Source organism: Ciconia boyciana, chromosome 3 (genome assembly GCF_034638445.1).
Source record: "Ciconia boyciana chromosome 3, ASM3463844v1, whole genome shotgun sequence".
Taxonomy (NCBI): Eukaryota; Metazoa; Chordata; class Aves; order Ciconiiformes; family Ciconiidae; genus Ciconia; species Ciconia boyciana.
In genome coordinates this window covers 128,587,185-128,603,294 of record NC_132936.1, presented here as the reverse complement: position 1 = coordinate 128,603,294, position 16,110 = coordinate 128,587,185, and the positions used below count along the sequence as shown (strand labels likewise).

Here is a 16,110-nt window from a genome sequence, read left to right as displayed (position 1 = left end):
CACGAGGGACTACTGTGCTGAACTACCGACTGCTGCATGACAGCACAGCGGGAGTCCCTGAGCCCGCGTCCCCCTCCTAGCATGCTGACCCACTCTGCCACAGACAAAATTTTAGACAGATTCCTGCACGGAAGCCACTGCTGCCTGTGCAGCCCTCCTGGACAGCCGGCAGGCGGTCGCCATCAGCCGAAGGCTCCTGTGCTGGGGCTAACAGCACCGCAGGATGGCCTGGACCGAATGCTAGGGAGCAGATGGAGACGCTCCGGTTCTATACCCCACGGTGATGTCTCCCTGTTGTTGACATGCTGGGGTCACGGCTGTTCCAACACCCCAGGACACGACGACTACCCAGCTCAGCCCCCTGACCGTAGTCTTTAGCGAGTACCTCCTGGCAAAGACACCAGAGTCCCGCAACGTAGCATTCGGGCTTGCTCCGGACTTTGACCAATACTAAACACTCCTCCCAACTGAACTTAAGTGAAACATAAAATACGAGCATGGGTCAGGCCAAGAAAAATCCAGGCCTTAAAATACATGTCTCTCTAAGCCAGTAATTGCCAAGCAGCTCTGATCTAATGGACTCACTGGGAGGAAAGCTTCCTTCCAATTACCAGCCCCCTAATTTTACCACCGGTTAGCCATTCTCTGCAGAGTTCAACCGTCACTCCGGCTCCTGGTTCGTACATTGCAGACCAACTCAATTTATTCTCATTATTTCCCTGAGAATATTTGCCTTTTTAAGCAGCTCTTGATATTTTCATTACGGCAGCAGCAACCCGTCTCTGTGACATTCTCAGAATGGAAACAGTGGACACTTTCCAAACCTCAGGACAAAGCCAAAAATATTTCCCTTCTCAACTGGTACTCATAATTGTCCATGAGTTATTCAGATCAGCGTGTCTTTTTAGCTCAGATTCCCGCAGAGCCAATGCAGCAGGACCCTGAAGACCTGCATTTGCAGACATCGCCTGGACCGCAGGCAATTCTTTGCAGGATTCGCAGCAGAATTCAAGGACAGCTGTAGACACGGTACAGGAAGGTGTGCACATGGTAAACATTTCCCAGTCTCCTGAGACTGGCCAGTCCTTGTCAGACATAAAAACAGATTTTGTGATTTCCCTTGCTTTTACACTACAAATGATATAAGAAAAGATCCTACCAATGGTAAGTCCACAGTATTGATCGGTATGTGAATTTTGACAGAGAAAACTTGACCTCAAACAGTGACGGTGTTTAGTGGCGATTAGGAAGTAGACTTGTTTTGATGCTGATAGGAATCCATGTTCAACTCTCCTGATTGTATCCTACTACTGAATATAACTCAGTGAAGAAGGTTTTGAAATGCTAATACAAAAAAATCAAAGCATCTTCTATGATGGCCAGACCGGTCCTGGATCATTCACCATCCAGACAGCAATCCTGGCACCCGATCTGCCCATTACCCCAGTCCCCATCACATCTTCCTGAAGCCAAACACGGTCTTCTATCAGTACTGTCATGTTGTCCCTGGGCCTGAGAGGAGCTTCCTAGAAACCCCTCACCAATGCCAAACCCTTCCTGTGCCCACACAGCCCACAAATCACTCATTACGTGTTAAGCAGCTGGCTTGCTGCGTCCACATTGCTGCTCCGTCACGGTTTCCTTGTGCCTTCCCATCTGCCCGCTCGGTCCCTCTCCCGTCATACACTCTGATCACCCGCTTTCAGGCTCAAGAGCTATGTTCTGGCTCTGTGTTTGTGTAACGCACAGTACCGTGGAGTTTTAATCCACGACAGAGACTGCTAGGTGCTATCACAAGAGCAACAAGGACCTTACAAGGAAAAAAAAGTAATCATCAGTAAGTCCAGTCGCACTGACCTGGCTGTGGTTTCTGGTTCAACTTAGATGCAGATGCCAGGCCCCTGACACCATAAAGTCTAGGTTTGTGTGCCTCACCGGACAGAAATGATGCAAGCAGCCCTGCTTCAAGCTAAACATTTGTTAGGCACTTTGCTAATCTGGCACCCAGTGCAGGAATACTGATTTCATGCATGCTGCTGGCCTAGTTCTGGGAAATAAAGTTACTTTGGGAACGACAAAATGCTGGTAGAGCTCGTCAGACCTCTCCAAAAGAAGACCAAAAGGGTTAGGGTGTAAGAGGTACCTCTGACAGAGCTTATTCACCATGCACAGGTTGATGCCATGTAGCAGCATCGTGGAGACAAGGCATGACACTCACGGAGAACAGGGCAAAGTCAGCTTCAGTGTTTTCGGGTTAACAAACAGACTGCGTGGTTAACACAAACCATGTTTGCTCACACGACGGCTACAAATTTGCTATAAATCCACAAGTCCCCGATTCCCAAGATAACCCCACTTGTCGTAAAGGGGGAGCTGGAAAGGAATCTGATTTGCTTTATCACTCAGAGTTGCTCTGCTGTCTGCCAGTGCCAAACATCCCAGCAGAAAACCCCAGGGAAAAGGAGCACTCTGCTGCTTTTCCAGTGGGCGAACATCCTCCCCGATGGCTCTGATGACACACAAAGAAGGATGCAAGAGGCAGAGAAGGCCGTTCAGCTGCCTGCCCAGCCAGCAGCAGGGAAGGGAGCTGGGGCAGCAGGTAACTCCTGCTGCTGGCCCAGCGGCTGGGAGCACCCTCTTTATTCTGGGGGTGCGCAAGGACTTCGCTACGAGGGCGTACAGCGAGGCTGCAGCCTCTCAACTTTGAGGACCCTTGGGCAGCATCGCTATGCTAACTGATGCCTCTCTGTCCTGAAACTCCATCGACACCTTTCCGCCCTGCCTGCGGTCTAAGCTGCTTACTGATTGCCTGACTTTCTGCAGGACAGCGGGAACGACGCTGCCAGCATCCTCCCTCTGCTCTTCCCATCCTTGGGGTGTCACGCACACATGGCCATGCCAGCAGCTCTATGTTCCCATCAGGACCGCAGCCTGGACTTCTGGGACAAATCCTGTCTTCAGCAGAAGTCTCAGTGCTGGATCCTTGTCTGGCTTATTACTCTGTCCTTTTCTCGCCTTCAGGTCTGCAACACGCTTCTATCAGTGAAAGAGCAGGCCCGCAGTCACTAGAAAATGTTGCCAGCACAAAAAAACATTGTGCCCCAGACTACAAGAGCAGCGTACAGTCCCAACAGTTGGCACTAAGTTCTCCTTAAACTACTTACGCCCAATTTTACATGTTTTCCACCAATGATCACAGACGGATGAAGAAAAAAACCAACATTCCAACTCTCCCCTCCCAAAACTCCTCTACAATCCAGGAGAAGAAAAAAAAAAGCTCATGAACGCAGTCGTAAAGCCAAAGGTCAGTAACAACTCCAGTGTGAATTACTTGTTGTCAGTGAAATTAAAGCTTAAGAGATTAAGACGCATGCAAGCTAACTGTATGACAGAACTAGGTTAAAAATAGGTAACAAAAGTCCCAGTCTCTTCAATAAACGATGTTCTACCTGGTTATTAGATCTCTGTTCAGTTTCCTCGTCTCAGCTCCTCACTATCTGTAACACCTATTTCTCAGGGATATTTTCACACTGAGATAAAACAGCGCACGTCAGCTGATGATTCCGAAGACATCCCCAGCTTACACAAGGGTTTACTGTGACTTGGACAGAGCAGAGCCTTCTGAATTTAGTTTATTTCCTCAGGTTAAAGAATACCACTGGAGCAGAAGGAGGCAGGTCAGACGGTCGAGGTAGTCCTTTTTTACTCCGGTATATTGAGGAATGCCACCTGGCCACCAACTAGACCCCTTGACAGAACAAGTAACTGGAAGAGCCTCTAAAAAACCAGCAACGTCTCTGGCACAACCTGGCGTTCATGGTCCCTGCTCCACCCAGAGCAGCCCGTCTTGTTCCGGGGAAAGGTGAAATGGAGAAGCTAGAACTCAACTGAAGAACACAGCAGTTAAATGGTAATTAACAAAGCAAGCTATGCAGATTAAAAATTACTGTTTAATGCTGGAGTGACTTGCAACTCACGGTTATACTGCTTTCACTTAAGGACTTTTCACTAACCTCATCCTCTTCCGCAACACTGCGAAAGGCTGCAGTTTAGTGCTGGATGAGGACAGAGGAGGACTGGATGGCATGCAGGAGAGCAGCAGAGCTGCAAAAAAGAGAAGAATCTGGATGGGGGAATTTTCAAAACTGAACAAACTCTGCTTGTGCTGGCTTGAACGAGAGCTGAATTAAGCAAGCCTTGACTGCTTCCAAGAATCCCACGTCCTTGCTGCCAAGGATGATGAGAGGGCAGTGGAAGGAGGGGAGAATTCGTGAAGCACAAACTTGAGAGCGAGAGAAGACAGGACAGAGAGACTGAGGCTTGGAGGGGACCCTGGGCTAAGGTCAATCTCCCCGTACACAGTTGGTTTGCAGTCATGGAAAAAGCCTAATACCGTGCAGACGGCCGACTCCATGCCTGTATCTCTTCCCTGCTCTCTAGCATGCATCCCCGTGAAACGTTGCTGAACTTACATTTGAAGGGCTGCATCTGCTACCATTTCATCTCCTGCAGCATTCTCTTACTTTCTTGTACCCTCTCTTTGCCAGCAGAAAGCAAAGCAGACGCAGCAGCTAAATAAACAATGTTTGGGTTATGTGACTTAGCTGTGCAATTGAAAGAATATGCATTATTGCGCAGGCGTACGGACAGCTGAGGAAACAGCTACAGACACATCCAACCTGCACTACATCAGCATCTGGGGAACGAGGAGAGTTCTTAATGTATTTCCATATACTGAAACCATCTACCGCTTAAAAATTGCACCTACTGCCTAGATGAAATAAGGCAAGTCTTCCTTGGTGTGTGCGTGCATGTAAGACATCAGCAGAATATTGCAACTGGATGCAAGAAGAAAGAAGGAAAAGCTTCTAAGGCTCGGTGCCACAGCCCAGGGGGCTGCGCTCAGCCATCCACAAGGGCAAACTTCATCTGTGTCTCTAAATGTGCCTGGGGCAGAGATTTCAAAACGCATCAGAGGCCGAGTTCTTCAGCTTCCAGAGGCCCAGTTTAAGGTATTTTAAAGAGAGATCTGATTTTCAGAGTGTGGATGCTAGTTTAGAAAATCCAGCCTTTGCAGGTGGTTTTGGTTTGGCCATCAAAACCCCAGGCAGCCTGCATCAATTGTCACTTTTTGAAAACTGGTCCTCCTGTGCCAAGGATAAAGGCCTAAGGAGATGTCATTGCTCGTATCGGTGAGAAGAGACAGAAACAAACAAAAAAAATATCCCTCCAGTCCAGAATCCTCCCTGGTGATCCGCAAAGTGTCACCAACACTAATTGGAAGAGAAAAATCAAGTCACTTTCAGGCTACTGAAACACCCATTTCTACTTTTCAGTAACAAACCATGGCGCAAATATTTCTAATATAATCTAGAACCACCTTGGTTTTGAAATTACGAAGAAGCCCACCAAGTCTTAAGGGTCTGATGGGTAGAGGTGTCTCTGACTTATACTGGATCTGAAACTTTTTCACATTTTCAGCACTGTCTAAAAACAAACAAGGGAGACAAGGGGTTTATAATACTTCACACTAACAGAAGCGTCTTTATGGTTGTTTAAAGCAATTTCGCTTGCTTGCATCTGATAATCCTTCCCTAGAGTTCGTAACACACACAACTTCAGCTCTGGGCTGGCGCACAACAGCCATGGTTAATCTCCCCAGGCTGTTGACATTATTCAAACCAATTCATTTTCCAGCCCAACTTTGTCCTTTCTGCCTGGGCCACAAAGAAAAAAGGAGCACAACCATACATTAAAGCTGATTTTCATCTACATCAGGTGGTTTTTAGGATGAGAGCAGCTCCTCAGCAGCGTTACAACACTACCAGAGTTATGTGGAAACCCTGAAGTGAGGTGTAACAGCAGACGGTATAAACAACTTGTGTGGCTTTTCGATATCCATCCTGCCAGCAGCTCAGTCTGCAGAAATGAGTTTGGCTGCAATTGCTGGCAGGGCTGGGGCTCTAGCTACCCAGGTGATAAATTCCTTAAAATTTCAAAATTAAATACATAAATAAAGAAACAAAGTGGAAGCTTTTCTAATTACTGCCTTGCTCGAGGGCTTCTGGCAGCCTGCTCCCAAGCTATTTCAGACTGATTGCTAAGCATTAAGCACTTTTCCCCTTCACACAGCACCAGCTCCCAGCAGCATCTTCCCACGTGAGGCAGGGCAAGAGACAGGCAGGGCTCAGCTGCGGACCAGCGAAGCCGGAGCGGGTGCCTGCAGGCAGCGTGGCCAAGATCTCCATGGCTCTTAACGCCGATTTGCAGCACGCTCCGAGCGCGGATGGGGAAGCCTCCTACTCCAAAGGCAGAGGTGACAAGCGCCGTAGGAGTGCGTCAAATCGAGATGCAGCGTAGCCCGAGACCTGCTGGGCGTCGGGAGCAAGGAGAGCGCGCGGGCGTGGGAGAGCTTCCCATTTTAGACTTGCCATGCTAGGTAAGGGAGCCTTCTTATAGGCCTTTTAATGACTTCAGAGATGCGTCCAGAAGGAAGCCTCTCGCTACGGCTGCATCTCTGCTGGGATTACAAAGCAGGGCTGGGATGGTCCTCTAGCCACGGGCCGGGCCGAGTAAGGGCAGATATGTCCCAAGCGCTCCAGCACGAACCGCCTGTGGGGTACACCAAGTCTGCAGCTGGTGCAGGAGATGAAAACAGCGGAAAATGCGATTGCACTGGCTCTAGAACAGGCTCCTGTACCTCCGCAGGTGCCTCCCTGGCATGGATAAATTTAGCCAGGAGGAGTCAGGTCAAGGAGTCACAGAGCAGAGGAGTGCGGAGAGGAGAAGGGATCCAGACCACTGCGGGACTAGGGGGAAGCTGGACGCTTGAGAGACAGCTACGGGGCGGATCCACGATCCGGGGGGAAATCTGAAGAAAGCTTTTCTCTCAAGCCTCAAGAAATGGGGTGGGGGGAGCAGGGCTGGGAGACAGATCGAACGGAAAGAAAGCTGGAGTCTCTGGGTGCTCAGAAGGAACATCATCACGCTAGCAAAAGCAAGCACTAAATGATAGGAGGTGAGGTGGTTAAGTCACTTGCTTAATTCAGGTCAAGAACGGTCCTAGGGATGAAGCCAGAGCTCACGACGACAGAGATGTTTTGCGTGTCCCCTTGCAGAAGGTGGAACATGAGCTGGGACCTAGGAGAAGAAAAGGGGCTCGTACGGCTAAAGCAGCTGAATGCTCCCAAGGAGAGCTGGGCTGTGTGGACACTGAGATGGCCACTTAAACCAAGGCCAGCCCAGCAAGGAAACCCTTGTGCAATGCTGAGGTGGAGCAGCAGGAGCAGTGGGAGCAGCATCTGGAGCCAGAGGGAGCTGCCCTCTGAACAAAGAACACGCCACAGGATGCTACACATTCGGGGGAAAACACGGGCCTGTGCCAGCTCTAACTGGCCCCTAAAATGACAAGTTATTCTTTTGTATTTAATCTCTCTGTGCTTTGTTTTCCCGTCTTTAAAACATCCCTTCATCTCATAGAGGTTTGGGGAAAATTAATTAATTGTTCATCAACTGCTCAGATACTATAGCGATGAGATCGGCAGAAGTTCAAGAGGAAATTAATAATTCTGCCTCTGGAACAGGGCTTGAATAGAGCCTGGTAAGTGAGGCAGAAGGGCACGCGCTGGACAATGGAGAAAAAACAAAATAACGAGTAGCTGCTCATTGAGCAAAGTCCATTCTGTGCGCTGAGGGAGGCAGGGACCCTGTAGAGAAGCCAGCATGGGATCCTGTAATTAAAGACTGTATAATAATGCATGCACACCAGCGGGGCAAATTAAGGTTGCACAAGGAACCTTAACGCTGTTGTTTTCTAACTTTTCAGTGTTTGACTTTCAACCTTAACAATGCTCTTTTAATGCAGTTTTTAGGTGTGTAGTGTTATATAGAGGTGTGGGCATCATACTTTCCTTCTCCAGTTCCAGCAGTGGGATGTCTGTTCTGATTTATTCTGAGAAGTGTGCACCTACCAGCCATTAAAAGCTTAGAAAAATAATCAATTAGAGTCGGTGTTCAAGTAAATGCATACCAGCTTTTTGGGGCTGTGGGTTTGTTTCTTTTTTTAAACAAGGTGCATGTAGCCAAACCCAGTATTTTCTTAAGCCAAAGAATAATACAGCCAACATAGCACATACAGGCTACAACCTAATTTAAAAATAAAACATATCCTGGAGAGAGCTGGTCGGTACTTTTTAATTCCACCTTTTGCCAGTCAAAAAAACCCAAACAAAAAAAAGGCTTTCTCATGATACCAAACAGTTCTGCAAAAATAAGGAGTGCTTATGGAAGTGCTGCAGAAGTCCCCTGCAGGTTTTAGTTCTGGGTTTCCCAGGGTTTTACAGCACTCCCAGGCACTCTGCCACCAGGCAGCTGCCCCACCATCTCCAGCACAGAGACGTTTCCCCCCCAGCTCTGAGCTGAGCACCCCAGGAGGGGAGGAAGCAGCCCTGCCGCAGAGTTACGGCTTCCTCAGCGCTGCTGCCCGTGCCGCTCCCCGTCCACCTCCTGGATTGCCGGTATCTCCAAGCAACCCAGCATCTGAACAGCAGCTCGTGCTGCCGGGTACTGACCAGCCAGCGGGATCCCAACGTGCTACAGCTGCAGCTGCGGACTGCCCTCATCCACGCATGGACACCAGCCCTGGACACGGCTGCTACTGCTGGCAAGGGTGAGATTACCCCCACCCCCCCGCAGTTCCCCTTGTGGAAAGCAGCAGCGTGGTCATCTTGAAATTGTCCCTCCCCTGCTGAAGGCATCCCACGTGCAAAACAGACAGCGGGGAAACAGCGCATCGGCACTTCTTGTTCACCCTGGCAATCTGCAGCAGCCACCTCCCAACAGCGGAGCATTTAATGATGGGTTCTGGTGAACGCGAGGGGCACACCAGCATCACTGGGCTGAAACTGCCACAGGCGCGGGCTTAATTCTCCACTTCTCTCCTCCCACCTGACAAACCCGAAAGCCTTCCAGCCTCGAACCAAGATGCCTTAACATCGCCTTCCAGGGCAGAAGTCCCAGAAAACAAGTCTGTGTCCTCAGCAGCCTCGGGGGAGGTTCACAAGACAGCAAAGTTTGGCTGGTAAATCGCTGCCCATTGACTCACTGGTCTCACCTGAAAATCAGAGGACTCCAGCTGCTGACTCCGCACGTCTGAGCTCAAAAGAGAAAATCCTGCTCTGAGCTGGAGCAGAGCAAGCAGCCCGGACCGACGGCCTGCCTCCAGGCTCCCCTGGCCCATGACAAGGCAACTCAACACTGGGATCCAGGTCCCCAGCAGAACTGGAATCCAACCACCAACCAAACTTAGCACCTACGTTAGTACATCTGTGGAGATGTTACTGATAATAAAACCAAATTCCTATTAATCCTAACACAAAACAAAAGAGGAATCACACCAGTAAAAGTGAATGACTTTTTGGCGAAGGGTTGGGAGTGGGAACAATTGAAAAGCACAAACCAAACCAGAGTTTTACCTAGAATATTGGAATTACTTAAACCGAGGTTTCCTACTTTCTCATTTAAATAATGATTTCACGCAGCGATGGCAATCATTCCAGTCCTCACCCACCCTCTGTGGGTTAAACTGCAGCAAATAGAGGTTAAGTGACTTGACGAAACCACACGCAAATCACTAGCAGAGTCAGGGAAAACAAAGTTGGGACAAATCGGTCCAAATCTCAACTCTTGGCTTGAAAGAGACTCGCAGACCACGCTTAGGATGACTGACAGCTGCCAATCCGCCCTTTGAACTTCTGAAAGCTACCACGCCTGGAAGGCTGAAGGCATTCACGAAAGCATTTCGGCTGTGTTATATCCTTCAGAAACAAACATCTCCCACCTGTAAATGGTCTCTCGAGAAGACTGGCATCCTCTGTCAACCCCCAAACTCTAGCAAACCTTTTCCACTGAAAGCTGTGATTTACAGCCAGTTTTTTTAGCAAGTTTGAGGCACGCAGTCAATACCGTGGAGAGTAAAAATCAGAATTAGCTCCTCTGCCATCGTGCTAAACAGTTAATTGTCTTCATTTGCTTGCAAAAAGTAACCTGAGCAAAAAGTCCTACTGATTACAGGAGAACACCTCTGGGGAACACAGCTTCATGCCCTGGGAAAGCTTTGGTCATTAAAAATTGGCCTGAATCAACTGGGCTTTCACAGTAAGAGTTACAGTAGAACCACTAACGTATTGAGCACGTGTAGCTTCCAGCTGCATGTTCCCATGCAAATCTAGGGAGCTTAGGTAGCTAAAAAGTACCACTGTGGGCTCTTCCTGAAGCCTCCCCATAGCGAAAATGTTCACCTTCATCCTGAAAAAGTTCACTGATAATGCAAATAAAATCAGATTACAAAACTTTTGCAGAAAAGCCCAATCTCTCTGCATGCTGTCTCATACTGACAAAGTTATGCAGGCCCCTTCTCTTAAGTTCTGGAGCGAGTTATCCTATTGCCCTGCATTGATAATGTTATCCTGCTTCTCCTCTTCACAAATAAGTCTGCACAGTAACATTTCAAAGAACATTTTATGAGACTGTAAAAATACTGGGCAGGTTGGCAAGTGCTAAGGTGAATGCAGATTCAGATATTTAATTATACAGTCAATCACGTCTGCAATTCAGACAGCAGCTCAGATCTCACAACTTAATTACTTTAATTTCAGATGAATAGCTTGTGTTGTCAGAAGTAGTTTGACACGCTGGAAAACAGTCAGAAATTATACCAGGAACGGATGGATAGCCTTACTGCTAGTGAGGAAAAAAGCTGGGGCATCCTTGGAAGTATTCAAAACCTGACTGGACAAGGCCCTGAGCAACCTGATCCAACTTTGAAATTAGCCCTGCTTTGAGGTGGGCAGGCCAGGGTGGTGAGGGCTTTGGATCAGAGACCTCCAGAGGTCCCTTCCCACATAAAACCATTCTGTGATTCTGGATATAAATAATGCGATAAACTATAAGCGAAGACTGTATCTTTCTCATCCAACTTCTTAAGTCGTGCCAGTCACCCACGACGTTGTGCCAGTTCAGCACGTGTATCTGAAACTATCTTCCACAAAGGCAGCATCTTTTGTGATGCTCCCGAAGCGTCACCGTTCTGTCAGAGGCATCGTGCATGGCTCACCGAAGGGCATCTTTACCAGCCAGAGGCACAGACATTTCCTGGCTCCTTTGGTCTAGAAGAACCAGATACAAACGTCCCAATGCATTTTTCAATAGCTACCAAGAGGAGGTGTTAAATAACCAACTTTTATTCCTTTGACCACCCACATCTTGGGCAGCTTAAAACGCCTGAATTGACATTTGCTGTTCAGCTTCTCATTTCAAAAATGCAAGGGGAATAGCGTAGGGCCCTATTAAAAAGAACAAAGCCAGAGAAATTTGCGGCAAGGTTGTGAACCTGGCAGCTGATTTCACAGTACAGCCAAGGCACAGGATGAAGCAAGAACTGTTAGGAATCATTAAATGCTCTTACCTGTCCTGCAAAAAGCCCACACACGCCAATAATACAGAGAATGTTAAATACAGCCGAGCCTACGATGGTTCCAACGCCTACGTCTCCTTTTGTGATAAAAACACCTGAAAAACAAGTTCAAGGCAAGCTGTGTCAATTGGAAAGAATTTTTCCACAAAAAATTGCAGACCTCACACCCCATTAATGAATCTAAAGGCATGTACCAGTTCTGCCACTTTTTCTCATATTTAATAGGGCAACTTTCAGAGAAAGGTGCTAGGGTGAATAAAGCTGGCAGAACTTGCTTTCTGAGGGGACCTGGACAGATTCTCTCATGAAAACCAAATACTTTAGACATGCCTAAGTCACCAACCTCCTGGTCCTGCGATCCAACGTTATGGCAATACACACCATAAAAGACAGTAGCTCCGTGGGAGCAGCTGGTCGGACACAAATCCTCAGGAAGCTATCTCCCGCACGACATCCCCTGGCCAGTACTCTGCTCTTCCCCGTATCCCCATCCCTACCGGCTTCAAGAGGCCAGTAGAAGCTTGAGCTGGAGCTGATTCAGAGCTGCCAGGCCACTGCTACTTGCAAGCTGCATGATGCCTCTCAGGATGAGTTATGGGGCTACGTTCCAAGCTCCTTTCAGAGCTCTTCTGTCAAATTTGGTTAAAATTGGCCAGTGAGGTAAATGGTGAGGGAGATGAACTGACAGACACATGTATCATGGTACCGCTCAAAATTCTTTCCTTCGGAAGTCAGCCTAAAAATAACACTCCATCTCCTGCTAGCTGTCAGTCTGTTTAAATTCACCACTTGCTTTTAAGGTTCCAACAGTATTTATACAGCCAGCGTAGTTTAGATATTTTTCCCCCACTTTATCCTTTTCTCAGAAACATGTTACACAGAAGTAGTCACCTGCCAAGTGACGCTCAGTATCTGGTGGATTACACCACAGCAAGATAATGATCTGCCCGTTAGGGCTTCTCTAAGCTGCCTGAAGGAATCTGGTTTTATTTTCACCCTGCTACTGCACCATCCTTAACTGGAATACAATCCCAACCTGGTCCAATTTAAGTTCCTACATTTTGAGGCTTTGCTTGTGTAATCGGTCCTCTCTGCAGAGCACGCAGCTTTGTGTGGATTCATTTGTGCTCTGCATCTGATAGCTGGGACTGAAATAGAAGTATCTTCTAGAGAATGTATCTAAGCTGAGAATAATTCTCCTCAGTGATGGAGAGCCCGCTTTAACCTCCCAACCGCTGCTCTGATGATCACCTACCAATAGAGATGTGGATGAGTAAAACTGCAAGAACGCTGTCCCCTTGCACCACGTAGCATGCGTACAGCATCATTTTATAACAGCTGACTGCAGTCCCCTCTTAGCTCAAGGCTGTTGAAGGGCCACACAAGTTTCCCAGGTTTCACACACAGAAGGACTGCTGAATCCCTTGATCACACCTCCCATAAGCGGAGAGTTGCTTTGGTAGTGTGATGCTCTGACCGGCTTGCTGCTGTGAGAAAGCATTTCAAATCCTCTTCTCCTCCCCGCTCTGGCTCTCCCAGAGGGAAGCGGTGTTAGAAGACTAACCGGAGTGGAGGCGATGGCAGAGAACATGCAGCTGAAGACACAAAGAGTTTGCCTGGGTACCAACCCAGGAGGCTGGAGGTGCATCCTTTCACGCTAGGTCCTGGAGACGGCGTGGCAGGCAGCGCAGGAGGGCGGATAGGAGGGCGGAGAGGAGGGAGAAGGCTGCACGTGCCGAGCTCAGCACTGCGGTTTGGCTGTGCTACAGCGAGGTAGATTAATGGACAGCAAGGTGAACCGCCTACTGGCCTTGGTTTGAGGGGGTCAGATCAAACCACTTCCAAGGCAGCCCTCCTACGGGTAACGGCACTTTTTCAGAGCCGCTTCACCTAGCGAGGATTCCCCACAATTAGTCCTATGTGTGCCCACGAGAGAAGGGCCAGGTATTATAACAAACGTTACAGGTGCTTAGCAATCCCATTTCAACTCTGAAAACAGCCAGGGAAACACGGAGGTTTCAAGAAGCAGCAGCAGGTTAGTTACCTATGACAGATGTAAACAACTCAGGAGCAGAGCTTCCCGCTGCCATGAAAGTTGCCCCAGCCACATCTTCGCTAAGATGCAGGCGCTGCAGAAAAACACATCAGAGTCATTGATTACAACACTGAGAGGCTGAAGGAATTCAACTAGAAACGTTAAACTGTCCACCCAGAGTGGGAAACTGCAAATATGTATACAGTTTTACACTAATGAAGCTTAAGTACAGGGGAAAAAGTCTTCAGGGCATTGGCTACTTAAGTTAGCATCTCCTCGTAGAGAGGGCGGGTTGTGGCTGTGATAGCCTTCACGGAGGAGAGGAAGAGCAGTACTCTGGACAACAGCGAGGCAGTTTCACCAGTCACAGCCCTCTGGCTCCGCCATGACCCCAACAATACACACCTTATCTCCTCTGCTTTGGCCTGTAAAGGGCAGGCTGGAGCTCAGGCTTGGTTCATCCCCAGCCGCCTTCCCTGGTCTCATCTCGGCCTTGGACATTTAACCTCTCCTCACCCCCTTTCACTTGGATCACCATCGAAGGTACTTACCTCCTACAGCCTTCCCCTAGGACTACCTAAAACGGGGGTTTCTGGAGGGGAAAGGACCCACTAACTAGGAAAACTTCATCGGCATATGCTGTTTCCAAAGATTTACTTGGTTACTTCCTTCCTTTATGTTTTCTGCATTCCCACTGCTCCATCTGCACAAGTCACTGTTCAGCAAACGCGACGAGGCTGTTCAAGACCACATGCCTTGCTGGCACCTTCCACGGTTTAATGAGTAGCTAAAAAAAGCCACCCCCGCCACACGGCCATAAACTGCTGAGCTGTTACTGCACAAAGCTGGCTTGCTCGCACGCGTGCCAGTCAGCGGCTGCCATGGCACGAGCAAGGGGGAAACGGCTAAGGGTGGTGGGGACGTTTCCCTAGCAGAGCCGGCTGTTTGAAGCAGCACACCCAGGCTGGCAGGACGGAGGAAGCCTTCCTCTTCCCTCTGTATCGGAGCCTTCCTCTTCCCTCTGTAGCAGCGCTGGGTTTCTCTGCAACTTTGTCGTTACCACAGTACGTTTGCACAGAGACGAGGATTGCAGAAATCCTCCCACCAACCTTATCTGGACTGAAGATCCCACAGAGGATATTCTAGGCCCATAAGAGAAGGTAACTCTATCCACTGACCATACATATATAACAAAAAATTTTGTACGTGTGTTACGGGGACAAGAAAAAAGGAAAAGATGTGCCCCCACCGGGAATGCTTTTTAAGCAGGACACCACGGCATCGCTGCACTGCTATAAAAGCTTGTGGAACCCAATTAAACACAGCTCTATGGAAAATGATTTCATAGGATTAAAACTGTTGTAGAAGAAGTTCATAGGACCAGAAGTAGATCCCCAAAGGCCAGCTTCTTCTGCAGGCTTCTCTATGGAAACATACAGTCATCCTACAATAGCTGGTCTGCGACTCGGTGTCTTCTGAAAGAAAAGACCATCAGCCAAGGAAACCAGCTGTGCTGGACTTTCTGTGGGGATGGTTTAATTTAAAGCTCTGGTAGGTTCCCTCGAGGACAGTTCCTAGATAATTTACTGTAATGCATGTGACGATTAAGGTAATACAATAGAGCAGAAAATACAGCACACTGTGTAGGGGGCACAAGCATGCTCTGGTATTTGCAGACAAACGGTTGCAATTGAGGCATGACGTTAGTTGTGTCGTGCAAACACTGTCACACCAGTAACAGAGTAACTGGGCAAATGCGAGTACAAGCTGGTTTAGAAAACAAATGAAAATCAGGGCTTTCTGGTAAGGACATCTGAACAAAGACAGAATGTGAATGTCTACCATAGCAAGTGTTCTGGAACAAATTCTCATCTCAACACACACATTTGGGAGCGCAAATGCCTTGTTGGTTTAACTCAACAACCGCTTTCCAAACTAGATGAAGCTAAGCCAGAAAAAGGGCATTTATTTTAGAATTAGTGCATCTAAACTGTGAGCAACTGTAGAGTACCTATGGGTTGATCTCCAAGACCAGAAAAGCCTTCAGGCAGGACGTTTGAATTCTTTTCCGCTGGATACGACAGTAAGTGGTAGTTGGATTACTGATGGTAGATCTTAGGTCAGCAGCAAGTCCTTACCATTCACGGTTGTCTGCATGCTACGCGCGTTACCCGTACCGCCACACCCAGTACAACCTCTTAGATGGGAGCTCCTGCTAGGGGCTCTCCCCCCTCCCTCTCTCTCTCGATTATTTTTTGTGCATTAACAAACAAGTGAACACCTGGAAAGCATCACGGGTCTTATCTATCAGGTGATGGAGGAAGAGCTGGGTGGTCTTCTCCCTCGCAAAGCAGCCCTGGCTCTCCAAGTCAGCCTACTCATTTCACAGGGTCTTTATGTGGGGAGAGCACTGGCTGGTGTGAGCAACGGTGGTAGCATCTGCTGTCACCAGGCAGCAAAACACCCTTCCCTTTCCTAGAAAAACAGGCAAAGGTGGCTACTACCAAAGGCTGCAGAGGCCTTTGTGAAGTGACCCACGCATTCTTGAGTGCTAACATCAAGGACAAACCACGAAAAGCTGGATGCTTTGAAGACAAGCCAT

General features: G+C 48.4%; 1 protein-coding gene across 1 annotated transcript in view; it reads right to left on the bottom strand.

Annotated features, from left to right (window-relative positions):
• The window catches only part of SLC24A3 (solute carrier family 24 member 3), a 183,200-nt gene that overhangs the window by 43,600 nt on the left and 123,490 nt on the right, over positions 1-16,110 (bottom strand). Inside the window, exons 5-6 of the mRNA XM_072857674.1 lie at positions 13,518-13,602; positions 11,465-11,568 (exon numbers count right to left, since the gene is read on the bottom strand). Of these exons, the coding sequence (XP_072713775.1) occupies positions 11,465-11,568; positions 13,518-13,602 (189 nt within the window). The remainder of the gene's footprint in view (positions 1-11,464; positions 11,569-13,517; positions 13,603-16,110) is intronic.